Source organism: Aplidium turbinatum, chromosome 14 (assembly GCF_918807975.1).
Source record: "Aplidium turbinatum chromosome 14, kaAplTurb1.1, whole genome shotgun sequence".
Classification (NCBI taxonomy): domain Eukaryota; kingdom Metazoa; phylum Chordata; class Ascidiacea; order Aplousobranchia; family Polyclinidae; genus Aplidium; species Aplidium turbinatum.
The window spans coordinates 14,106,277-14,133,580 of NC_137485.1; the positions used below are offsets into that span (position 1 = coordinate 14,106,277).

Consider the following 27,304-nt stretch of genomic DNA (forward strand, 5'->3'; position numbering starts at 1 on the left):
TGCATTGGGTACGGTTGTACAGGGTCCCCAACAAAAAGAACACTTAGAAATGAAACAGCATTTTGCAGATCTAGCCTAATAGTAAATTGTGGCATGGGATAATCTGGCTATTCGGCCAGAATAATTGGGTTTTGTGGCCGTGCTAACTACTGATATATAACCTACTACATAATTTTTCATTCAGGCACGTTTTAAACCTTTCAAGGTTTTGCCACCTTTTCCCGTTCGTTAACGTGCTGGTAGGTTTATATCGATTTTTGTAGTTAGTATCTTTTTCGTCTCGGACCCGTTAATGACCAAAAATAAAATGATTGATTAATACTATCATCATCATAATCCATCGTCGGTTTGTTCCCCACTAATGGGGGTGGCCGATTGTTTCCGCAAACTATGGTTTCCCAAACAGGTTTGCTGACTCGTGCTCGGAAATATTTTACAATTTTTTTATATTTCTGATAAGCAGACTTTGAAAGTTACCGTGCTGGTAGTATAAACTGAAATTTTCCACCCCAATAATTCATATTGTTTTTTTACATTTTTGCAATAAAAAAAAGTATATAACATTAACATTTGCTGGCAGGCTTCACATGTTTCAGGCACAAGCAAACTAGGTTACATTAATCTTTATTGCTTGGAAGTAAATTTATCAAGATAGTGCCACTGGTAGCATTATTTAAATATATATATTGCTGTAAGAAGGACATTGACGCAATTATGCCAAGTACATTTTTGAAGCAACAAAAGCTCAAAGCACCCTATAAACGAAATCAGAAACCTCAAAATCATGAGCAAGAGCATGAAGATACAACATCTGATGAATGGTGGAAAAAATTAAACATTTCAATCAAAGATGTCAACGCTTTACCCAAGAACCACATTTGTGTTTTTTGTCACAGTTCAGAAGATTGTGAAGAAAAGTACGGGGAACTTTTGCACCATTCTTTTTCAGGTGCATTTAGTTTCTATTTATCATAAATGCACAAGGTTTTTGTAGCTAGTGTGTATATTATATAATTGGTATTGTTTCCTTATCAAAATGAAAGTTTTTAGTTGTCATCTTAAATTTGTATGTATAATATATTTTAATATTTAATGACATACTTCAGTTGAATAGTATATGTAATGTATCTATTTAATCAAATATAGTTATTACTGTCTAAACCCTTGACAGCCTGTTTCACTTAAGAGGCATTCCATTATAATTCAACAAATCCAAATAACCACTAAGTCTTCAATTTTGATGACTAAAGCATATGTCATAGTATGTGAAAAATGCATCTCGGCAAAAAAAAAATTTTTTAAATCGGACAAGCGTTTTTCGAGATATCGCGTTCTGAAGTTTTGTGGCTGTCACTAAGTGGCGCTGTTGATGTTTCCAATGTTTTTTGATTTTAGGGTTATGTTTGAGGTAGAAAGTTGGTTGAAGTGTCTATTCCACCATTTTTCATGATGCAGAATTCAAAAATGATGTCAATTTTAGTCTACAAGAATTAGCTAAGGAGTTGTGTGGTATTTAACAAAAATTGGGGGACCAAATGCCAACCCCCAAATTTCCATGTGGGTAACAAGATATCCCAAATTTTTTTTTTGTTCTTTAAAGTTTCTTGCGTATACTTCATGATAATATATTGTTTATTTATGAGACTTTTGTCCTTTTTGCACAATGCAACCTTTTATCAAAGACTTGCATGAGAAGTTATATGATCTATTAATGCAATATTTGAATGATGCACGCTTATGATGTCACAATAACAATTACAGATTTTCCCAAAAAACTTTTTTCATTGTGAAAATTGCTCAGGAAAACCAGCCCTTGTTTCAAAATTGCAGTCAAATTTTGTTTTCCCAGGCAAATTTCACAATGAAAAAAAGTTTTTTGGGGAAATCTGTAATTTGTTATTGTGACATCATAAGCAAGCATCATTCAAATGTTGCATTAATAGATCTTTGATATAAGGTTGCATTGTGCAAAAAGGACAAAAGTCTCATAAAAAAATATTATACTATCATGAAGTATATGCAAGAAACTTTCAAGAACAGAATTTTTTTTCGATATATCTCGTTACCCACATGACAATTTGAGGGTTGGCATTTGGTCCCCCAAATTTTTTTAAATGCTCCATAACTCCTTAGCTAATGCTTTTAGACTAAAATTGAGACCATTTTTGAACTCTGCATTATGAAAAATGGTGGAATAGACACTTCAACCAACTTTCTAACCCTAATATAACCCTAAAATCAAAAAACATTGGGAACATCAACAGCGCCACCTAGTGACAGCAACAAAATTTCAAAACGCGATATCTCACAAACCACTTGTCCGATTTAAAAAAAAATTTTTTGCCCAAGTTCAAATTTTGAAAACAACAACATATATCAAAACCAACACCTTTTGAAACCTAGTGGTTACATTTCTTTCTAAAATTTGTTGAATTATAATGGAATGCCTCTTAAATGGATCATCAGAAGGTTCTTATTCAAATAGAATAAATAGATACCGGTACATGAAAATTGAAAACGTTAGATTTTCTGGTAATTTGGCCTTTGCTAACCTTGCCACATAATTATCATGTCAGCAAGTTGATTATCATGTATCTATTTATGTATGTCATGCAATTATTAATGTACGGTAATGCAAAGGCTAAAACTGTGTGCCACTGTCTGCACTCTGCAGTCAATACATTCTTAATATTTTAATTATATATATTTTAATTAATTATATATATATAAATCAAATATAGTTATAGGCGTCAAAATAGGGTGGGCCGGGTGGGCGACGCCCACCCTGCTGAGAAACGAGGGTGGGCAAAATATGTTTCGCCCACCTTGTTTTCATGACACTTATGAAGTGTTCATTACAATTATTTACGTTTTTGTTAAACGCGAAACTATCCAACCAACTGCAGGGCAACTTCTTATTTTACGCAAAGTCTCTCGTTAGGTATCTGACAGAACAAAGCGATTCCGCAACAACGCTGCTTTGAAAAAAATCGATACTCACTGGATTGTTGTTGCTATGGCAACTGCCACACGCTGGCAATTTCTGGTAAGAGAAAGCCATGTTTGATCTTTTCTCCGAATGGTCTCACTTTCGTTACGTCACAATCAAACTTCAGTTCCAGGTCAGCGTAAAGGTAATATGAACATGACATCATAATGAACATGGTCAATAAAATAACCAATACAAACTAAAGACGTACTGAAACAATCACTTTTTATGAATCAAAATGAAGAACCCGAAGGCGCCACTTTATAGATAACAGGGCACGAGTCACGCGCTTTTTAGGTTGCAATAGAAAATATAAAAGAAATTTGTTTAGTTTAGCAGCGCTAATAAGATCGCAAGGCGCAAGAAAGCAAACATCAAACCTATTAAAGCTTAATTGCTGCAGCGACGCTAAACGCAGCCTTTGTGAGAAAGACTAACCATTGCGGATTTGAGAACATACACATTCAATGAAATCTGTTTGAAAACTCTCGCCCACCCAGAATTCCTCTCTTCTAAGAAAAAATCGACGCCTATGAATATAGTTATTACTATCTGAATCCTTAACAGCCTATTTCACCTTTAACAGGTCATCAGAAGGGTCTTATTCAAATAGAATTCTACCTACCTAGTAACAACTTCACCAAGTTTGATAAGTAGCACTACATTTATTAGAAAGTTACAATGCATCAAAATATGCACCCCAAGCAAAAACAGAATGGCCCGTTTCGGCGAGTCCGATTCGACTAATCCGATTCGGCTAGTCCGATTCGGCGAGTGCCCTATTCGGCGAGTTTTTGAAATTTTATTTTTGAAAGGGAATTATCGGGTACCGTAGCCTAACTGTTTTCACATTGTTTTAACGTCGCTGAACGTACAGAAAGGAATAAAAATAAAATGTTTGAACTATTAAATTAAAATTCGTCATGTCAGTTGAGTTGCTTTTATTTCTGACCATCATATCAAAAACAATACACGTCAACATAGCAAAGGTAGAAGTGACAAAACGCGAACGTTAAAACATGCTTGAATTTGTCATGTCAGTTCAGTTGTTTTTAAGGTAGAAGCGACAAAACGCGAATGTTAAAACGTGCTTGTGACCGAAGTAAGTTATTGAGTTGAAAGAAATTTGGCACGGCCGCAACACCTTCAGAAAATTTTAAGAAATAAAGGGAAAATAAAAAAAAGAAAATGTTACAAAAAAAATCATGTTTAATATCTATAAGTTAGTACTTTTGAATAGTTAAAATGATTAATTTGGATCAACAAATGTGTGGCCTACAGCTTGGATTGAAAGGAAATTATCGGGTACCGTAGCCTAGTTATCCCTACCAGCAAAAATTTGTTCCAAGAACCCAGTTGGCCTAACAGTTGATTTTTACATTGTTGTAACAGAATGAAACTTAGGCTAACCAAATGTGTGGCCTATCGTTTTAACGTTGAAATCGTGTAGAAAAGAGAACTTTGATGACTAGGATATGTTGCAAGCCTTAAAGCGGCCATGGCCGCTAAGTAGTGCTTGAATGACCACCTGTGCTACCTCCTCCGTCAGCCAAGTTTAGCCGCCGGTTTCTTCTAGCCAATTATTTAATTTCGCAATAGAATGATTGTGGATTAAATGTCGAAAATATGTAGTATCAAAGAGTGACGCAGAATTAGGTCAGCGCATCGTAGTCACTGCTGTTGTATTGAATATATCCAGCTGCGATCACCAGCGCTGTAAGTCTTGTTTGCAATTCTCGATGTTTATTTTAACAAAGTGTTAATTTGAAGTGCTAATTTACATCGGCTGGCAATATTGTTGTTTTTATATCGATTCAATGTTGTCGGACATTGAATCGTTGTTAAAAAGGAGAACTAGGTTAGTTGACATCTGTGGGTAAAACACGTGTCTTCATAGTTGAGAACGCTGTGGGTTAGTGACTTCACACCCTCAATGGTGACATCATAACGGAATAAATGGTCAGATTTTATGAAAGGCGGTATGCAGTTGAAACAATTTACTGAGCTGCAAGCAGTTAAAACAATTTAGGGTCGTTAGATGGTCCCGCAATACCGGATTACAATCCCGATAAAGCATTTAATGCGTGGTACAACGATTCTATTGCAGGACGTCTCCCAGACTTCAACAACGCTAAGTGATCATTTTAACATTGTTGCAAGTTTAATGCTATTTACTTGTGCTATCGTTATTGTATTTTGGCCTCCAAGCACGCAGATTTGGCCGCCGAGAAGGAGCTCTCGGTGGGCCACGATGGCTGCCGGAAAAAGACACGAGCTTTAAGGCCTGCGTTGAAACTGAGAAACATTCACAGAAGCCCTTCGATACGTTGCATTTTTAAGATAATGTATTCAGACGTTGAATCAATGTACAAATAAACTGTTAGGCTAAATGGGTTCTTGGAACAAATCGAAGGGCTTCTGTAAATGTTTCCCAGTTTCAACGTATCCTAGTCAGCAAAGTTCTCTTTTCTACACGATTTCAATGTTTAGCGACGTTAAAACGATGTAAAAATGGCAATTTCTGCTCATCGGGATAACTAGGCTACGGTACCCGATAATTTCCTTTCAATCCAAGCTGTAGGCCACACATTTGTTGATCCAAACTAATCATTTTAACTATTCAAAAGTACTAACTTATAGACATTAAACATGATTTTTTTTTTTGTAACATTTTCTTTTTTTTATTTTCCCTTTATTTCTTAAATTTTTCTGAAGGTGTTGCGACCGTGCCAAATTTCTTTCAACTCAATAACTTACTTCGGTCACAAGCACGTTTCAACGTTCGCGTTTTGTCGCTTCTACCTTTTTTTACACCTTTGCTATGTTGACGTGAATTGTTTTTGATATCATGATCAAAAATAAAAACAACTGAACTGACATGACGAATTCAAGCACGTTTTAACGTTCGCGTTTTGTCGCTTCTACCTTTGCTATGTTGACGTGTATTGTTTTTGATATGATGGTCAGAAATAAAAACAACTCAACTGAACTGACATAACGAATTTTAATTTAATAGTTCAAACATTTTATTTTTATTCCTTTCTGCACGATTTCAACGTTTAACGATGTAAAAACGGCAATTATAATTAGACTACGGTACCCGATAATTCCCTTTCAAAAATAAAATTTCAAAAACTTGCCGAATAGGGCACTCGCCGAAAAAGGCTCTCGCCGAATCGGATTAGCCGAATAGTAGCAGACCCTGCTATCGAGCCTGAAAAACTCTTATGGCAAACACGACCCTTTTCCTGGGCTTAGTTGGCGACCCACAGGAAAAAGGCTGGCCACCCAATTTTCGGCCGCCACCTATACTTGAGAACCCCCATAACAACTTCACCAAGTTTGATAAGTAACACTGCATTTATTGGAAAGTTACAATGTATCAAAATATGTACCCAAAGCAAAATAACGCCATCTTGTGGTGTAAAAACACCCCCATAAAAAAGTGTTGACAAAACAATTTTTTTACCTGTTGAAGAACACTATCTAAGGATTAAGAATCAGGGAATATGAGTACACTGCAAGGTACACTGCAATACGCGTCATTTTCACAAACCAAAACCCAACAACAAGGCAAAAGTTTACTATAAAATGGTAAACATGAACTTGGCTGAAATGGAAGAACCCCCTGCAATTAAAGGGTCTGCTACTATTCGGTGAGTCCGATTCGGTGAGTTCCTAACCTCTAACCCCTAACCCTAAAACGGCAATGATAATTAGGCTACGGTACCCGATAATTTAAAAAAAAAATTCAAAAAATCACTGAATAGGGATCGGACTCATCGAAACGGGCCATTCCGGCAATTAAACATATTTGTGATAAAGAACTAAATAATATTTGACACATCCTTGCAGTGTACTCATATTCCTTGATTCTTCTTCCTTAGGTAATGTTCCTTAACAGGTAAAATTGTTTTGTCAACACTTTTTTACGGGGGTGTTTTTACACCACAAGATGGCGTTATTTTGCTTTGGGTACATATTTTGATACATTGTAACTTTCCAATAAATGCAGTGTTATTTATCAAACTTGGTGAAGTTGTTATCTGGTCGGGAAAGAACATCCGTGATAAATATAATAACCATCTTAGTTTTCATAAAAAAGTTACAGACTTCCAAATATGGCACACAATTTGTTTGGTGAAGAAAAAGCTACTTTGAACTTTGAAGCTTGATTACACCACTAACTATGCTGCAAATTAATTGCATTTTGACAATGCAATCATGTAATATAGCTAAGAGTGAACCATTTTACCACACATAAACTTTATATAACCTTTGGAGCAAAAGATATGGTTAATTAAAAATGGTCTAAAAAACGAATAAAGAAAAGTTTAGGGGGTACCTAGAACTTTAAAGCATCATATTTCCAAAACTATAATCGATATTGAGCTAAAATTTGTAATGCATGGCTATATCATGCCAAATAACATATTCACCTAGTTTGAGCAAAATCGAAGTGGGTCGAACAGGGAACTTTATGAGTTTCAGGACGTTTGGCATGGAATGACTCATATGTACACTAAAAAATGCATTTTTTTAAATTATCTCAAAAACCAATGCATTTAGAAAAAAAGTTCCTTTTATGACACATAGAAATACAAGTATTCTGCATCTTTTGACACCAAAACTGACTTTCTACTATGAGTGATGAGCAAGTTAGAGGATTTTTTACTAAATTTGACCTTTTGTGACCTTTATTGGGGGGTAGGTGGCTGGGTTTTGGGGCCTACCAAAAAAAAATTGTGGAAATGTTATTTTTTAAAGGTTTGCCAGGTTTTCAGAACCCCCACGTTAAAATTGCAAAAAAATATTTTTCAAACCACCCTAATATACATATAACTGCAGACAAGACGTCACTGTTTCGGCCGCCTGGTCTACTCTACACTACAAGCCCGAAAAGCGCAAACGCCTGCATTGTCCAGCCTCGACTGACTAAAAACTGTCTACACTGGCAAATTTGATCTTGCGACCGTGTGCATTCAAGTGCTAACAACTTCACTTTCTGCTTGGTTACGTCATCTGACTGGAAATTCGCCTCCAATTGATTCAAACTTATCAATCAAACGCATCCATCATTGTACTGACACAGCGTAATAGGTCAACTGAAAATAATCCAGAATAGTATTGTAGACCTAGACTTAAAGCTATCCTATAACTTGTAGAGTTGAACCCTGCAATCAATGCAAGGCTAGCAGGTAGGCCAACCCAAGTTTGACCAAAAGCCTAGTGAAGTGCTACCTGAACCTGACTAATTTAATTTTTATCTGCACACACCAACTAACCTATTAACTGAAACAGAGTGCCATCCTTCCAGAAAACTGAAACTGCCTTTCCATCAAAGTTCCACAAAATGCCAAGACCTGAGCTCAAACTAAATTTTGCGCCAGAACCTTGGTCAAGCGAATCTCTCCAGAGCGTAAAAAAAGCTCGCGATGACCAGACATTTTCAGGCCGACGGCGGCGCTGTTGCCGAGAGAAGCTTTGTGTTAAATAAACAAAGAATGAGCCACGCTCAGCTCAAAATGTTTTGTAGTGTAGACTAGGCTTAAAGGTCTCATCAGTGCAGTAACGTACACTAGACTTGAATGCCTTGTTACTACTGTAGAACTCGGTTAATCCGGATTCGATTTGACCGGCGATTCCATCCGGATTAGGCGAAGATCCGGATTAACCGATGACGGTTCTACTTCTATCAAGCCTGACGTTACCTAGATAGAAGGGAATCGGTAAAAATCACTGAAATTGAACGCATTAGTGTGGTCATCTGCCAATTCCGAGACGCGCGATCACCACATTAGCGACCCAGTGATTGAGTTCTTTTGAAATGCATGTAAAATGAATGTATTTGTACACTCTGCGTCTAACGCAAGAACACACTGGCAAAAGTTACATCTTCAGACATGAGTGTCGGAATAATCTGTAGTCACTCAAAACTTTTGAAAACAGTTACCGAAGACGAGTTTCTATGGAAAACTTACAAAAAATCACGGTCAAACAAAGCAAATTCAGATAAAGCGATAGAGAAAGCGCAACTTTTGTCCGGAATAGGCAAAGATCCAGATTAAATAATCCGGATAATCCAAAGCTGTTTCTCAAGAAAAAGATTACAAATCATTTGTACTCCCAGTTTTATCCAGATTAGGCAAAGATCCGGATTAACCGAATCCGGATTAACCGAGTTCTACTGTATATAATAATTATTCATATAAGTAATTCCGCATGGTGATTTTTCCATTTGTGGTATGCATGGAACCACATTTGGATACTTTCCCCCACCTTGCCAGAGTGCTTAAACTGTCGGAGCGGTGAGCTGTGCACAATGCAAATATGTATATACATCAGGGTTGAGAAAAACCCGGGTTTTTTTAAAAAAGCCCAACCCGCCCGGGTTTTTTTGGGTTTTATTGTTTTTTTTTTAAAAAGATGCAACAAAAGGTAGATTCATGCTTATTTCACCTCAAAACTACATTTTACGAATGAAGTGCCTTTCACTCACAGTACATGCTTGCATAACTCAATAAAATAATGCACTAGGGTTGTTGTTGGTTGAATGTTGCATCATCCATTAATTTCAAGATCAAGTTGGATGTTGCATCATCCACTGATTTCTATATATACCAAGTTGATGCTACCGTGGTAGAAATCACATTATTGCATCATTTGCTTTAGATTTGAAGGCAAGGAGCATTTATGCCATCATGTTTAAATATTTTTTATCATTTATATATATATTATATATAGTAATGGATGAGCATTGAGCAATTGAGCGATTGCGTGGCCATTGGCCATTTAGGCAAATGCTCTGAAACAGCCATGCGTTAGAATCCAGAATCTGTAATTGGTAAATAGCCTCCTAAATTGTATTTCACATCATATATACAGACTACAGTAGAGTAGTACTTTCACCAGTTTAACTATAAGGCCTTCTTGCATGAATGAGTTTTAATGTCCGCCCCGATAGCTCAATTGGTTAGCGCGTCACTTCTGGAACGAAGAAGCTTCAAGATCAAGCGGCGCTGGTTCGACTCTCGGGGTGTGCGCTTAAGCAACGCACGTTAGGGACTGCTCTCCATTCAGCGACATCTAATGGATGGAATAGTTCCCCGGCAACAAGACTTCAACAGTCGGAAACTTCACTCTGTCAATCTCGGTGACCGGCCTGCGTCAGTGATTTAAAGCCTCTACAAGTATGCGAAACTGCCAGGATTAAGCTCTGCATTGAAGCTTTTCCAGTCCGAGGATAAAAATTCAATCAATCAATCAATGTAGTATACATACACAAAGTGGCATTACTTGATTTTTGTGTACTGTACAATATCCACTGCGTTTTCACTTTTCAGTTTATTCTTGGAAATTTACTTCATAATCACATCCTTAAGTCCTAATTTAAAGTTTGTTTTAAGTGCCTTGTGTTTTTGTTCATTTTTTTTAATTTTCTAATAAAAACTGGACAAATAAGATGCTCTGGGTTTTTTTATGGGTTTTTTGGGTTTTTTTAAGTGGGTTTTTTCAAAAAAACCCACCCGGGTTTTTTTGGGTCGGGTAAAATACCGACAACCCTGATATACATACCGTAATATGCATGATAGGATAAATTGGAATATTTTATTTATGTGATGGGCTGATGGCCTAAGCAAGCCAAACAACCAATTTGCTAGAATTAGCAAAGAAACTGTCAGAACTGTTCTGCTTGCCAAAATATAGTTGCACAACATATACATTAAGCAAGAAAAACAATAGGCCTATTTGATAATTATTCACCAATAAAAAGTAACCTGTTGACTATTTATTTCTACTGTATTACTTTAATTAATTATTTCTTTAATTTACTTAATTCATTTAATTACTTTTATTTATTTCAATTACAACTTGGATGTGAAACATGGACAATGAACAAAGCAGACAGAAAAAGGATCGCTGATTTTGAATTATGGTATTGGAGAAAGATGCTGTGAGTTCCTTGGACAGCAAAAACAAAACAAACAGATTTTGGACCAAAGTAAACCGGACATATTCTTAGAAGCCTGAATAGTCTAACAAAAACTTTTGTATTTTGGCCACATATTGAGAAGCACGTCACTGAAAAATAACCTTATGCTTGGTTTGGTCACTGTAGGAAAATGGAATGGTTGTCCCAATACAAGATTGCTCCATACTGTGACAAATGACAGCAGGATATGGGCATGTAAGAGCTAAAGGAGGTTGTGAGGAATCAAGAGCTGTTGAAGGAGAGCGGTTTATAGAGTGACCGAGAGTCGGAACCGACTGAACGGATGATGATGATGATTGCAGGCTTGCATGGGACTGCAAATTTTTAACCATATAATATAGGCTATACAACATTGTATATATATAAGTCTAAAATCAATACAATTTTTAATTGTTTGTAATGTATTTCAGGACTATCTGTGCATTATTTTTGTCTTTTGTTTGCAAGCGGTTTGTCCCAGTCAAGTGAAAGTGACATTGATGATTCAATAGAAATTGATTCAATGTATGGGTTTTCAATAAAGGATATTATTCAAGGTATTTTTGATGTTCATTGTTATATCTTATGCAAAGTTTGCCAATCTTTGTGCGCATTTCTATTGAATGACTTTTCTATTGATTTTGCAATTTGGGTATCGTTAGGTAATTTTCAATGTCATGTTGTTCTAGGAATACTTTGTTTATTTGCTACGGGAGCAAGTCTTTTAGGCGCTGACAGTTAAGCGCTTGTCTAATAGGCGCGTACACTGTGGCGTCTGGATATTTAGGTGCGGAGGTCATTTAGGTGCTATTCCTAGTAAAGTCTGTAGATTGTATCAGCTTGCCAGAAAATTATATCCTGGCTTCCGTGAGTGAAGCTGCTTAAACCGGCAATGCTTTTCACACAAAATGTTATATTAAACAGAAAAATATATTGTTGTTTTATTGATTTATTACTGTTTTATTTGTTGTTAGTCCAGGTTTGCGTTGGTGAAAGCTTTATCAATAAATCATTCAAGCTTCCGAACATTATTGAGTTCATTTTTAGTTAACTCTTTCGCGACCACGGACGTATACACACGTCTTGGGATTTTTGCCATGATGACCAAGGAAGTATCCCCAAGTATCCCAACGTCCAAGGTTGAAAGGTAGCCTATTTCAAGCAAAAAAAAATGTAAATGATAGCAGATAAAATTTTTCTCACGTGCAGAATTGTTTTGGCATTCGATTAAACTACATATATTTTCATATTATTGTATCATGCTTGGGTAGTAAGAATTATAATGAAGTAGGCTACACTTTTCTGCCAATTTTTAATTTTTTTAGAAATTAGAAAAAATACCGTGTGGAAAGTTGCTAGTTGTACATGGAATGTTTTAAATTTTATTGCAAAGCTTTGCATCTTCGGATAGCTGAAGATGTATGCTTTCATTTGATGTCAAGATTGTGCGTCTATGTCGATCACATGAGATGTTTTTACGGCGTAAATACAACAGATTTGTGTGAAAAATGTCTGGTACTATTTAGATTAAACGTCTTGACCTCGGTGGTTGTGAAAGAGTCAAATAATAACTACACTAAACATCAGTAAAAAAATATCATACCGTGGCCTATATTGAATGGGTGGTTAAAATTTTATTACATGTAAACTAAAACATTACATGTAAACTAATAGGAAAATCTATCTAATAGTTTTTAATGTAGGCTACAGTTTTTCAGGCTATAGCTTAACCGCTTTGGACATCTCAAGTTTGTACACACTATAGCATTAATTAATCAAAGTTGTGCGCTTTTAAACATTTTGAAAGTCATTTAACAAACAAGCACTGGTTTACTATTGACCTAGTCAAGAAAAGCATTTATGTTGAAAAATAGCCTACCTGAATACACTATTACTCAGCGCTGCCACTCAGCATTACTCAGCAACTTCACTCACTGAAGCCATGACCAACAACGCACACGCATTAACAAAACAAATTTTTTTCCTGTTCAATATAATATTTTGTGTGAAAAGCATTGCCCTACGCCCCTACCTGCCAAGCTGATACAATCTACAGACTTTACTAGGAATAGCACCTAAATGACCGGGCGCCACAGTGTGCGCGCCTATTAGACCAGCGCCTAAAAGACGTAGACCCTTTGCTACAGCATATCACAAAGTGCTATAAACTATGATTTTATTTTCAGAAGTCAGAAGAGCTTCAAAACTCCGCTGCGTATATTGTCACAAAATGGGTGCTTCCATTGGCTGTGTTTTGACCACTTGCAAGGTAGAACATTGGTTTGAGAAAGCAATCTTTTCACTAAAATGTCTTCATTAATACAAGATTTTCATCAATTAATTACTCTTATGAATATTTTTGGAAGATCTGTCCTGAAGGATTATTTTTGATAAGACAATCATAAAAGTTTGGTTGACTTTAATTAAGTTGACTCCCACAATCGAAACTTCTGTAATTTTTTAGACTTGGTTTGTATTGTCAGTGAATCTCAAACTGTCATTGCCCTTATTTTTATGGCTATTATTACATATTCCTTAATTACTAACTATTAGCCTACCGTATTATGTAGGTTTGCTTTAGATCCGATGTCATTTGAAAAGGTTCGACAGTTTTTTAACACTGAGTCTTCGTTATTTTACAGTCCATGATTCATTTCACCTGTGGATTGGACAACGGCTATCTGTTTCAATTTTATGAGAATTTTAAATCATTCTGCTCTCGCCACAGACCTCGCCAATCTTTGATGGTTCCTAATACAACACATTCTATTTCAGGTATCTGTGTTGAAATTGTCACTTTTATAAATATTAAAGTAGAAATTTTCTTTCAAAAGTCTTAAAAAAGATTTGATATTATATTTATTTTTAAAGCACCACTTCTTTTTATGTCTCTAAACCCGATTTTAAAGTCGTGGTCACTGGTCATCCAGTAAGAACTTTTTTCTGGATATAGTGAAGAAATACCATGTACCCAATACCCATAGACAATATATGCAGACTGCAGAGCTACTGTGGCGTGTGGTCTACCAACATTAGCTGCCTGGCTTGCCCATATAAGAACGGAGAAAATTAATGGGTAGTGGGAATATCTTAAGGATTGATAACATCGTTTATTTTATAATTTAATTCAGGGGTGTGCAAACCATGACCCACGGGTTTCATCAGAGTTTGATGAAAGTGGTAAGGTCTGGCACTGCTTCACACTCAGTATTGAAGGAATGGATTGTAGGCAATGATGCAGGGCAGAAGCACCGAAACTTCTGCTTTACAAAGCTTTGGTAGCAACGTATGCACCGAAAATTTTTGCCTTGTATTTATGCGATAGATTCAGCGCCATGAAAAACACATTATCGTTATTTTAGACCGATAACTTTGATTAAAGATTGTTTTCATCTCTTTCCAGATACTAAAAATAAAGTCATTCGGAGAAAAAAGACCAAAAGAGAGGTAAAATTTTCATGATTTTTATTATGATGTAGTGAAGTTATTAAAGCACTACTCCGGTGGTTTAACTCGGTCGGGTTTATTTCCGAAGGAAAAGTGGAACCTTTGAGTTTGAGTCTTGACGGGAGATCTGAAGTTGTGAATTTGATATGTCAGAGTTGTGAGCTTATATTAACTGTGAAAAATGCCAGGCGTTGATTCATAAAATTCCAATGCATTTGAAATAAAAAATCAGTTTGACTTTGTCTTGTAGCTATCCACTCAAGCCAATGTGATGACGTCACAGTGTCCGATCTGTCTGGATCCGATTCATTGTTCAGTGAACGATTTTCAATCTCTCAAGACGCCATGTTGCTGTGACGTTTGGTTGCATAGAAGTTGCGTACAGCAGCAGGTAACACCGATTGTACCTTTTTGATACGTTAACTACAGTTGTTTTCAAAACAGCAAAGTCTACACGATTGGAAATTATTTAAACATTTTTTTTGTTTTTTAGAACTGTTTTCAGTTTGTGATTTTATCTTTCTCATGAAAGTTTTAGCTTGTCTTCCTTTGATTTTTTTCTCTGTCTATGTTTTGCAAACTGCCTTTTTTATTTTCAACCAGATATTAGACTCTTTTTTTGTATTGATTCAATGCCTGCAGACGTTGTTCCAATAAATGGAATAGCGTCGGGTTTGGATCTTTTTCGTCTGGCATCTCATCTGCAGCCGTTCCAACACGGATAACCCTGCGTTGGCCGCGCCTTACAGAAAGCATCAATGCACACAAGCCTCGATAGTCGATACGTCGTCAACATGATGGTCCAGGTCGTGGATGAATAAGTGTAATAAATGACCTATTTAATAACTTGGATTTGCCTTTTTCATCATCCAGGCGCTCTCCTCCGGTTTATATTTTTTTCGTTGTCCGGTATGCAATGACTCCCAAGGGTTTTCCGAAGAAATGCAAAAGATGGGAATCTATGTTCCTGAAAGGGATGCCTCGTGGGAGCTAGTCCACGACGCCTACCACGACCTCTTGCAGCGCCACAGTCAGTGCGATCGGCCGACGTGCAGCTGCCCCCACGGTAGAGAGTGAGTCCAATTTTTTTTCTGATTTAGAGAGTGACTCCGATTTTTTCTGATTTAGAAAATGGGTCCGATTTTTTTTTCTGATTTATTTAGTTCGCTACCCAGTCGTGTTTAGTTACCCAGTCGTGTTAAGACCTCGTACAAATGGCACTACATTTCACTCCCGATTGGCAAGCAACATCGAGAGATTGGATTTAGGGCACTAATGTTCGTGGTTGCGTTGCCTTGTGGTTGCGCTGACACTGTCTGCCTTGCAGATCGCTGAGAGCAGCGCACATTTGCTAGTAATTTAGCGCTATAAACGATATTATACGACATATTGGTATTAGATCAAAGACAATGTAAAGATATGAATTTAAGGTAAAAATTTGTTTACCTTTTCAATCAAACATAACGCATTTTTGAAATAATCTGCTGTACTTTTGTAACATTTTTAAAAACTCGCTTTTTTACTCTGCTTGTTTTGTCGGAAGTGCAGTCGCAATTGTAAGGTGAATAGAATCAATACATAGTTAGTGTTTATGACTTGTAAACTTTCACCCTATTCTATGATACAACTTCGGTTATTTTCCTTGCTCCATAATCAATGTAGTTATGATTGAAAACAGTTAAGTTTTATAGTTGATTGCTACAATACGTTAATTAAGCTACCACAGTCGGATTACGTCATTAACTCTGCAACACTTGTTACAGTTACAATCTCTCGGGCGGTCGGTGGGCTGTTGTTCTGTGCGATCTGTGCGGGTCAAATGGCACTCATGTTGCTTGCGACCAATCGGTCGAGAACGAAACCTCGTATCACGCCTGCGACACGTGCGTGGAAATCCATACAGTAGACGGCGCCCGTGAGCTCGCTTCTCAGATTGGCGTGATCACGCAACCCAGACCTCAACCCCGAAGAAGCAAGCGAATCAGTCTTTTAACAGACTGCAACGAATCACACTCTCCGAAGAAGCCTTGTGTAAGGCAGGGCGGTGGCAATTCACGCGTCCAAGTGTAAATTAGCCTTGCAGACAATAGACATTAGAATTAGACAGTCACTGAGCTGCCTGTTTTGTAAAATTAAGGATTTTTCAATATTTTTACTACTCATTGCCTGTGTTCACTGCTTCAGATTTAATGTTTTAGTTTAGAAATCAACAACTCATTGTTTTTATAGTTCTGTTATTGAATTTTGTTATGTTGTGCTACTTTTACACAAACTGAAGCCATAACTGAGCTCTTTATAGACCTCAATCCCCAACTCACTTCATTGTCGCTCCACCTGCGAAAATTTAACCAACTCAGCTGCGCCATTGGTTGTTCACCGCTTTGTCAAGCCATCTACGTTGCATTTTTACTTTGCATGTTACAAATGAATTCTTAAATTTTACTGCACGATTTGTGAAAAGAAATCTCGATCATTTAGAAATGCCACAAGAGAACTGTGGTTTCATGTGCAACTTTTGCATATATCTGATTGACATGTGATACTGCCTGACAGCTGACACTTTCAGTTTTATGTTAAAACTCAAATGGCAAGAAGTAAACCCACTTCAATGAAAGAGGTAACAGTCTTTTACATTGTGTGTCATCAATCTTTTTGCGGATATTTGTTTGAAAATGCATTTTCTCAGGGTTGAAATGGAGAAGTTGTTCTTAATCGTTGAAATTTAATTGAAGTTGCAAACGCATTTGCATCAAGATTACAAGTTTCATACCATAACTTCCTTTCTGTAATGAACACGTTCGAATGAATATTGGACGACTTAGAGTTCTTCAATGGCATTGAAAACAAAATTTGTTTCCAAACATCTTTGTCTCTAATATTTGCAGTAGATTTTCATACTACAGAGAAAGTCTAGAAACACAATCATCGCATGCCAACCTATTTCTTTCATGTTGCTTATGTTTTATAGTTTTGTATTAAAGTCCTGTTTATGTTTATTTTGCCAACAATACCCACCACGCCATTAGTACGTTGCTCCACTCCATGACCTGCCATAAATCAGATCGTTGCTCTGTCACTGCATCGATTGCAACTGTTAAAATGATAAATAATCACAGTAGAATTATTCGTCGCCTCAAGGGGATTAGAAAAGAGTGACGAACTAGGCGAGCTGACGAATTAAAAGGATTCTACTGTGTATTACAATGCCTGCCAAAGTGAACGATGTTTTACTACTTCGAGAATTCTAACAATTCAACAACATGTCGGCTTTGTCGGTACGACTACTGCCGTATCAGACATTGTAATGTTTTGTTGTATTTTGTCAACGATTCAGCAAACTTTGCCGTTTCTAGAACCAGCTAACGTCAGCAGTTAAAGTACTGTGCCAAAATCACTGCTTCTATTTGTGTAGTGAGACTGAATTTGTGGAAAGTCGTTAACAAATTTACGGAACAAGACACCTGTGTAAGAAGTAAGTGTGCTGGTTTCATTGCGGTTGGTTAGGACATTAGAAAAATCATCCGTGACAAAGGAACGACAGACTAGCTTGACCGTTTTCATCTAACAAAATCCTCTTTTTATATTGATACAACGTGTGCAGACGTTAAATCAATGTGTAAAGATGAAGTTTGGTAGCTAAGTTTAGTGAAAAGCTGTAATTTCATATCTCGCCTTCAAAGATTTCTGTCGTAATTCAGTTGTAGCAAAAACTGAAGATGACAGTTCAATAATTGACTTAAATTGATTGCGTTCTGTCCGCACGGTGGCAATATTGTTCAATAACCGTTTTAAATCCAAGGTGCAAAGTTGGACCAGAAGATATAGACCAGACAGCAAAATCCGTCATTTTTGCATTGATTCAACGTCTGGAGACATAAAAAATGACGGATTTTACTATGTGGGACGATGCCTCTACCCTACATACCTACGCTGGATTCAAAGTTGAAATACAAAGCATCATTTTAAAAACAAGACACCGGACGTGCCAAAATTTTTCAAACTCCACAGCAACTATTTTTTTTTCTACTCAGTTTGTTTTTGTTTCTGACCATCACAACGAGAAAAAACAATATATGACAAACATAGCAAAGGTCTAGAAAAAGGTAGAAGTGACAAAACGCGGACGTTATAGCGTGCATGATAGGCTACCAAAGCAGGACAATCAGTTTGAAAAATGAAACGGTCGCAATACCTTATACGTATTTCAAACTAGGTTGTGTGATTGCTGCTTATCTTACTTTCAATAAACCAAAAACGTTCTTACGACACAGCAATAAAAGTGGTTGCAATTACGAGTTTGCCTTTTGGAAAAACACTGCTATCTGGTAAACAAGTCTCGTTTATGTTATTTATACACACAACCTCCTAGTATTTTTTGCGTCCGATTTCAAGTGAAGTTCTTTTTACAACGCTTCAACGTGACCAGATCTCAATTAGATTATAGATGGCAGCTTTCGAATCGGCCAAGTTTGATGTTGTGAGCAAGATTTTTCTTGTTGATGACTCGCTAGTGGATAAGTATGTGCTCGCTTATTACAAACAAAAAGCAACTCGACTCAACGGTCCAACAAGTCAAGCTTGTGGGAATGGATAGTTGTAAGTTTTCCTTTACGGATAGCCTATTAGGCTACTGTTAACAGAAATTTTCAAAGAATATACAAAAACTGAAGCACAATAAAATTAATTTCACGACACTGCACTTTCAGCGAAAAATATGTAATCTCTGCAGCTGATACTGGCATTGCCACTGGTGCGTTGTGTGAGCTTTCGTCATCCACAGTAGCCTGTGCTCAATCCAAAACGAAGAAAATTTACAACGAATTTCTCATAAGTTAATTATTAAAAAATGCGTTTTAAACCCAGCATAGACCTTATCAAACAGATCTTAATTGAGCATTGTCGCCAGGAGCCTCGTTTCTTTACATGGAACCTGTTTTCCTTTGAGCAAAATGGACATTTTTTTCTCCTGTAACGTTTATTGTCACAAAACCACACAAACCACTTTACATTGTATATCTTACTTCTAACCCAAGTGGCCATAAAGAATATAAAACTCAATGGACCCATTTTCGAGAACAAACCAAGATACGTATTCCATATCAGTGCCTTCTGTGTATTTTGTACACAGGACATAATATAAACTGCTTGGTATGTGGTTAAAATTAATCCAGAGTGTTGTCCAAGAATTTAAGGAACGCAAAGGAAGAATTTGTGCAAGTTTATTCAGACGCTGCACTTACAATAAATATAGAATAAGTTGTTCAACTCTCTTATTCAAGTCGACTACGAGAGCCAATCGTTATTGATCCTTAACTTCTGAGTACGTCTTGTATCACGATAACAAATTCTTAAGTGTTTTTGCAAAGTCATGGCTCTACTTGATAAGACCGATGTAGAAATATTCGTTCTTTGGTGGGGGCTTACTTTTGTGTTCCAACTTTATTTTAAAAAAATAATCGAATCGATCAGTGACGATTGGTAAAGGCTACAACTTCTTAATTTGATAAATTTTTGCTCTTAAAAATCGACTGAATCAGTGTCAAGCAGTGGCGTTAACTTTAGACTTGGTTTTAAAGTTAGATGACGTTTGTGTGTGATTTCCACGAAAGTAAAAACTGCCAAAGGCAACTGCGGTATCGAGAGTTCTGTGGTGAGCTATAAATTAGCGGTGCAATACTGATGTAAAAAAAAGTTAATTCTTGCTACTTTCGACTGCCGAGAAACATTTCTATGTGATGTTGACTGTTGAGTAATGCAGTGTAAAGTTTTTTTTGTATTATTTTTCTGTATGTTAACATTTCAACAAATAGGCTAAGGGAACGTTCAAATATTACGTAACGCTTTCTTTCCAAATTTTTGACCCCCCCCCCTCCCCCATGTAACGCCAACGTAACGCTTTTTTCAATCCCCCCCTCCCCCATGTAACGCTTTTTCACTACGAATTCAGCACAAAAAACTACCATTCCGTACTCGAAAGCGTTACGTAACGTTTTGCTTGAACCCTCTCCCCCCTGATGTGACGCTAACGTAACGCTTTGCATAACCCCCCTCCCCCTCGAAGGCGTTACGTAATATTTGAACGTTCCCTAATGTAATTATGTAAACCTTGTGTTGGAGGTTATTTGATACGTTAGTTGTAGATTTGTTTGTTCCAAATTTTAACAACTTTACATATCTACTGGTACTGCGAGGCTTGTTTGTTTGTTTGTTTGTTTATCTTTATCCTGCATTGCGGGAAAGCGGACTTGAGCGCTATGCATCGGTGTACGCCTTCCGACGTACACCTGACCCACGCTGCAGCCGACTGCAATGTTTGTTTCCGGTTGTCTACTTTACTTATGACTTAAATTTGGTACTACCCATTACTCGAAATCGATCACTGGGTAGAGGCAATTATCGTAAAGTTTCTTGCCTAGAGAAACAACAGCAAGTGCGGGTGACTGGAGTCGAACATACAGGCTTTCGACTGTGAGCCCAACGCGCTAACCACTCGCCATTGCCCAACAGCAAGAGTTTTGTTGCACGTTTTGTTGCACGATTTATTTTCCCACGCATCACTTGGAATAGGCTGACAGGCTCTGTCTGAGAAAGTGTTGAGTCCTTTTCATTGCAACAAGATATGAAAACAACTCGAAAAAAAGAAGAATGAGCTGTGTTGTTTTGTGAAATAAACTTCACGGGAAAGTATACAGGTCATTGACAAGGAGAAAGTCAAGCGTACTTTTTGTTGCATTTATTCACTTCCTAAACAGATTGTTATATTCCATGAACCAAACTTAAACAAAATTGCTGGTTTTTCTGTTTGCTAAGTCAAACAATTTGGATCAGAAGACAAGCTGCCTACAAATTCTTTCTATTTTTTTTTAAGTTCAATAATTTTAATTTAGTTCATACCTGTTTTGGCGTGACTAAGTGTGGTCTACGGTTCATTAGATCCATTTCAATATTTCGACAACACCCAAGCTGGTTTTTTTCAACAAACATTAATCGCATGTCGTTTTGTCTAATCTCTCCCACGTGCGCAGAAACCATAACACGTGGGCTTAGAGCCTTTCTCCTTCAAATCAACCTGTCAGAGTCACTTGACAAGTAGGCTTGCTTGTGCTTTTACAATAAAAGAAACAATAGTTTTGATACTTTGGCTTTTAAATGAAATTCTTCACTGAACAATAAGCAGCTCATGTCAGAATTCGTTTTGCAAAAGTTCTTGATGAAATACTCTGCTCATGGGTGTTTCAACACTGACACGTGTCAATAAAGCTTAACACATTTCAATTAATATTTTAAAACAACGTTTACAAAAGCTGTCATCCGAATGATGAAGCAATTAGGCTTGTCAACACTTGGCTTCTAGGCATATTTTGGAAATGTTGAGTTTTTTTGCCGATGCTGGGCAGTAGGCACTCATAAGCTCTTCATGCATTAATCCACAATCGAGTTCTACGCTTCAATCGACATGAAACGTACACATCAATTTGAAAACACGAGCAGATTATTTTTCACAAAAATCCATAACACCTTGAAGAGTAAGCTTGATTGATTGTTTGAATTCTTTTATACTGAACCTGAACCTCAAAAAAAATTTTTTTTGTACGTCGAAACATGTGACAGTTTTACAGCTTATGGCTGAAGCGAAGACTTGAAATAGTAGTTTCCTTGCTGGATGAAGCGGTTTTTAATCAACGAATGAAAAACCAAAGAAACTAAATTTCTTGTCCACCAGTAAACATGACGTTGTTTGTCTTGCCAAGAGACAGCTACCCTGCTTGCAAAATGGTATTTTTTATTATATCGATTATCGATTTAATGTAGACATCGAACCAATGAAAACAGCATCAACTCAATATAAATAATGATAACCCAACTCTGTAGCGCACCCAGCATGGGGCTAAGGGGGCTCAAGCCCCCCCCAAACTCGCCACTAAAAATGAAGTTTTTGCATGTTCTCAATTTATATATTTTGCTTACAGGTTAGGTATGAATAAGACACAACAGGGCTGAGCATTATAACAATATATTCTACATATTTACAAATAGTTTTAACAGTTGAACGCCTTCGGTTTAACTTAAGCCCTCCTTAGGAATCCGAAAATATTTTTAAAAATGTAATAAATTTCAACTTCTAGAAGGTAAAATTACATTAGGAAAAGGCAACTACATAAATAACTACAAAAAAATTTGCACCACAGGAAACGTGATACATCAAGTAAATGTTGAAGAGAATGGACACGCCTCCAGCAAATAATTGTTTGTTTAAATTTGGGTTGTAGCGTTTGATTAAAAGTGCTTTCTAGATTTTGGTGTCAAATTGAGATTTGCCTTTGCGCAAAATTTTAAATGAGTCGGCAGAGAATTTTCGATCAAAGCAAAAAGAATATTCCATGATATGGTCTTTGATGACAAAGGTTTCTCTCTCTCTCTGATGGCACTTTTCTTTAACTCCCTAAAGTTCAGATGCTCCTGTAGCCTACTCTCGTGGTCAAATGTCTGTGGACATACCTATGTACGTCAATGCCGAATCACACGGACATGTAAAACTGTATAAGACATTTGAGCAGAGAGACGAAGGCGTCTGGGGCTTTAGTTGAAAATACGAACTGAATTTGAATGTTTTGTAAGTAGGAAAAACGTCCACATCAAATTTATTGTTTAGGCTACAAAACTAATGTTTTGTTTGAAACTGTTTTCGTGCTAGTTGTTGTTTTCGCACTTATTTGTGTTGGCAAATGGAAAGCTAATTCTATTTGTCATACATGACGAAAAAGTCAAAATTTATAGAAGATTGCAAGAGTGGACGTAGGGATGAGGCAGTGGCGTCGCCAAGGGTTTTTTTAGGGGCTTTCAACACCCTCTTTGGCACGCGTGTGACGTCACCATATTGAGAATGATGCTTTTAAACTCTTTATGTCTTTAAAACAAAGTTTGCCTAATTTTAAACGAAACTGCATTAAAAAAGCGAGTTTTGCCAATACCAAACATTCAAATATCTCAGCCAGAAATTAGCAGCAAGAAAAGATAGAGACTCAGCTTTATTTCCGAAAAATGCCGAAGAAGACATGATCTTATCCTTTTGCTATGCCACCGGAAAGCACCATTTTATAGGAATATTCATACCCACATTTTTGTTGAAAATGCTCTCAGAATGCACCAAATTCAAAGTAATTTTTCAAATTTTTCTGGGGGTGGCCCCCAGACCCCCCGCCGCTAGAGTTCGTCTTAGGTAAACACACCGTCCAAAATTCCTGGCTACGCCACTGGATGAGGATGCTGATGGTGCTAGTAGCATGGGGTTCACTAAGCCAACTTCTAATTTGATTGAGAGAACAAATCCTGATGTATCGGCAACCGGTGGGTTGTAAGTGCCTTTAAATATTAATCAAAGGGATTAGCATTGGCCTATTGTCACTGTCACTATTGTCGCAAATCACTCAGCCGACATTTCTGAATTAGCCCCCCCCTAAATTTTTTTCTGAGTGCGCTACTGTACAGAACTTCGATATTGAAATTGAAGATAAGTGTCAAATATTTTTTATCATGGGCACAGAAAGATTATATCATTTATCTTTTGACAAAGTTGTTGTGCATTGGCGTTGCTACCCAGCGAATGTTGTGGACAAATTCAAAAGCGGTAGGTTGGTAGGGTGGCAAAAGGTAAAAAACATAATTAATGAATAAGTTTACTGATTTCTGAATAAGAAATATTGTTCATTAAAGTTAGTAACAATTTTCAAATTAATTAGTCTATATGGCTTAGATGCAGCTTATGAATTGAAATTACATGCAATGCTAACTTATATGCACTGAGTTCGCTTATGTTAGACCTGCATTGATTGATTGTTTAATTGATTTGATCTTTATCGTGCTGGGAAAACTTCTTTGAAAGCTTAATCCTGATAGTTTCGCATAACCTACTAGTAGGAGTTTTGAACAACTGACGCAGGCTTGGCCACCGAGATCGACAGAGTGAAGTTTTCGCTATTCTATCCATTAGGTGCCGCTGAATGGAGAACAATCCTGATATGCGTTGCTCACGCGCACACCCCGAGAGCCGAACTAGTGCCGCATGATCTTGAGTCGGGCGTGTTACCACTGAGCTAACGGAGCGGGTAGCAGTGCTTTTGAAAGCGTGCTTTCCATTGTTTTCTTGTTTCCGAATTTATTTTGTAAAAGTGGTAGTTTTTGTATTATGAATAATCAGCCTACTGTAGCCTACTTTTGAAAGTCTGTTGGTGTAAGGGGAGCGGAAATTCTTATCAATGTCCCAGGGCGGCAGATGGTGCTACTACTTCACTGGCTACTTTCTCATAAAAAATCTGTTAAAAATTAAACTTTCAAACATAGCCTAGTTTGTTTTTACTCGCCAGATGATCAATGGTGTTTTTCATGGCATGTCCTTTTACTTGACTCACTTGCTCATTAAACCAAGAGCCTACCTCTGAGTTGATAGACTTGAATTCGATACACAGTCGGGTCATACTTAAGACCTTATGAAAATGGCATGGTGTATCTTTCAGTCTTAGCACTCAACACTGAAGAATTTAATTGTAAGAAATTAAATGTATACAGCCAGGTCTATACGGCTTTGTATGATCTGTCTGTCTATATAGAACGCTGAAGGCAACGTACATATGACGATGACATCATTATCCAGGTTTGACATTTGGTGCTCTATTTTTTGCATTTGACACGTGCCTCATTTCCTCTTCGTTGTTTCAACCCCCACGTTGTTATGCAAGATTTGCGGCAATCCAGGTTATGTAATTTAAAGCGTAAACAGAAAAATCGTGGCAACGCGGTTGAAGACAATCAATCTACATATTGCAAGAATGACCTTTGTGTAACACAATTGTGTGTGTGAAAGCTGAAGCTACGTTGTTGTGACTGACGCGACTATCTTTGCCTATTTTTGGTAACTTTGTTGCTTTGCTCTTGTTGCAATCTCCAATCAAAGTGCTTTTTGTATTATTTTCCAAATGCTGTTAGCCAGTCTATTCTGCTTGATACATTGCTAAAGCAACAAGAAAAACATACATTTTATTGTTTTTTACAATCATACCCAGCCAGCACATTATTCATGTTTTACAGACATTAAAATCAGTGCTTCCCAACCAATGGGTCGTCATGAAGCTATTTCAGATGGCCCGCGAAGCTTTTCTAAATGATACAATTTTCTATTAGATCAGAAAATTATTGCATTATCATTACGTAACAATTCTGCAACACTGTAAGAAATATGTAACAATTAGAACTATACTGTAGTGTACATCCGATAATATCCAATATCCAAGCTCAAGTTTTGCATCAACAGTAAATTGCATGTGAATACATTGTTTCTTCTCTCATTAATTTCTTTTTCATTATTTTGGTCAAATCTCACTGTGGGTCGCACGAAAAAAATTGCAATAAAAATGGGTCGCGAACTTTAAAAGGTTGGGAAGCAGTGCGTTAAATTGATGTGAAAAGTGACTGATTTGCTATCTGAGCAGAAAAAGACGATTAGGGCAAGCGTGAAGCGGTAAAACGTCAAAAAGATAACAACGGCTTGTTCTCGTGCTAGTCCTGCACAAGTTCTGTATTAATCCGTTGATATCAATCAATGTTTATGCCAATCGGTTGTATCAATCTATTTGTAGCAATCACTTTAGTTCATTTTTCTGCATTAGCCTGTTGATGTATAGTTTACTTTGATTTGGCAACGACAATTGCATTGGATTCCTAGGCGACGAGACACATAAAAAGAGGTGGATTGCAACAGGAGGAATGTTTGAGATGTTCATAGAATTTAGTTTACAATGTTGCAATATGACAATTAAAAGAGTTACGCATTAGAATACCGTCGTTTAGAATCGTACAGACATTTCGCATGAGAGAAAGCTTCTAAATTTAGGTTTAAATCAGTTTTACTACCAACAACTTAAAATATTTTCATCTCTAACTGAGCTGCTTACATTCAGCGCAATCTTAGAACTTGTTGTCGTTGCCAATTGCCAAACTTATGGTTCACAGGGTAAATAAGTGATAAATAACTCATCTCAATACCTTTCAGACTGCCATGTTTGCGTTGTGGCGCCAATGCAGTTTAATTTTTTGATGTTAAACGATATTTCAACAAATTTAACGGCAAAACAAAGTAGTTTTTAGTGACCGATAGTAGCACTCACTTGCAAATTTGCAAGCCTTTGTAAAAAAGTCCCAATTTTATAAAGCGTTAAAATTGTTTTTCATTGTTATTAGTAATTTTTACCCTTTTTAACACCTACATTATAAACATTAAAAGTTATTTCGTTTGCATTAGATATTGTGGAAAACATTTGTTTTTTTTAACTAGCTTGAATTATTTTTGAATTAAACTATACATTTTGGAATCTCCCTGCAACAAAATTTCGCGGTTGTTCGGTTTTGCTTTGAATGCTTTGGTATTTGACATCAGCAAAGATGTTAACTTTTTTGGTTTTTTGTTATTCTAGATATAGTTGTTCAAGTTTGGAGAAGAACTCCCATATTTGACGAAACAGTCACGATCAGATACTTTATCGCATTATTAGGCTATTATAATGAAAGGCTATAACAATAACACCAGACTTTTGTCTCAAACTCCGCTAAAGGCTAACAGTGAGTTATGCGGAATGACATTCGGTAACCTTCAACCACAGCGTCTGTGCAAGAAAACAAGTTATAAGATACACATTTCCCAACAAGGCACAGTTTATCTAAATATTACTTACATTTTGAGATATTACACATGTCATTGTCACCTCTGCTGCTATAAATGGCATTTTTGTGTTGCAAAAACTTTAATCCTACCTTATCACAACATGATAGGCCGGATTAACTTGCTGTCATCAAGAAATCCCGTCGCTGTCACGCCGTTGCATTCTATGGCAAATAGTTTAGGA

General features: G+C 36.9%; 1 protein-coding gene across 2 annotated transcripts; it reads left to right on the top strand.

Moving 5' to 3' along the window:
- The first annotated feature begins 584 nt into the window (after positions 1-584).
- On the top strand, positions 585-17,872 carry LOC145783178 (E3 ubiquitin-protein ligase PHF7-like). Of its 2 annotated transcripts, XM_082594974.1 has the most exons (8): positions 585-949; positions 11,393-11,518; positions 13,148-13,230; positions 13,604-13,736; positions 14,365-14,408; positions 14,659-14,799; positions 15,282-15,481; positions 16,172-17,872. In XM_082594974.1, exons 1-8 carry the CDS (start codon positions 715-717, stop codon positions 16,476-16,478), a joined length of 1,269 nt encoding a protein of 422 aa, XP_082451100.1. In that variant the 5' UTR covers positions 585-714; the 3' UTR covers positions 16,479-17,872. The 2 variants fall into 2 exon arrangements, with proteins under 2 accessions (XP_082451100.1, XP_082451101.1); XM_082594975.1 differs by lacking the exon at positions 14,365-14,408 and having other exon boundaries at positions 13,604-13,708.
- The last annotated feature ends 9,432 nt before the right edge of the window (positions 17,873-27,304 follow it).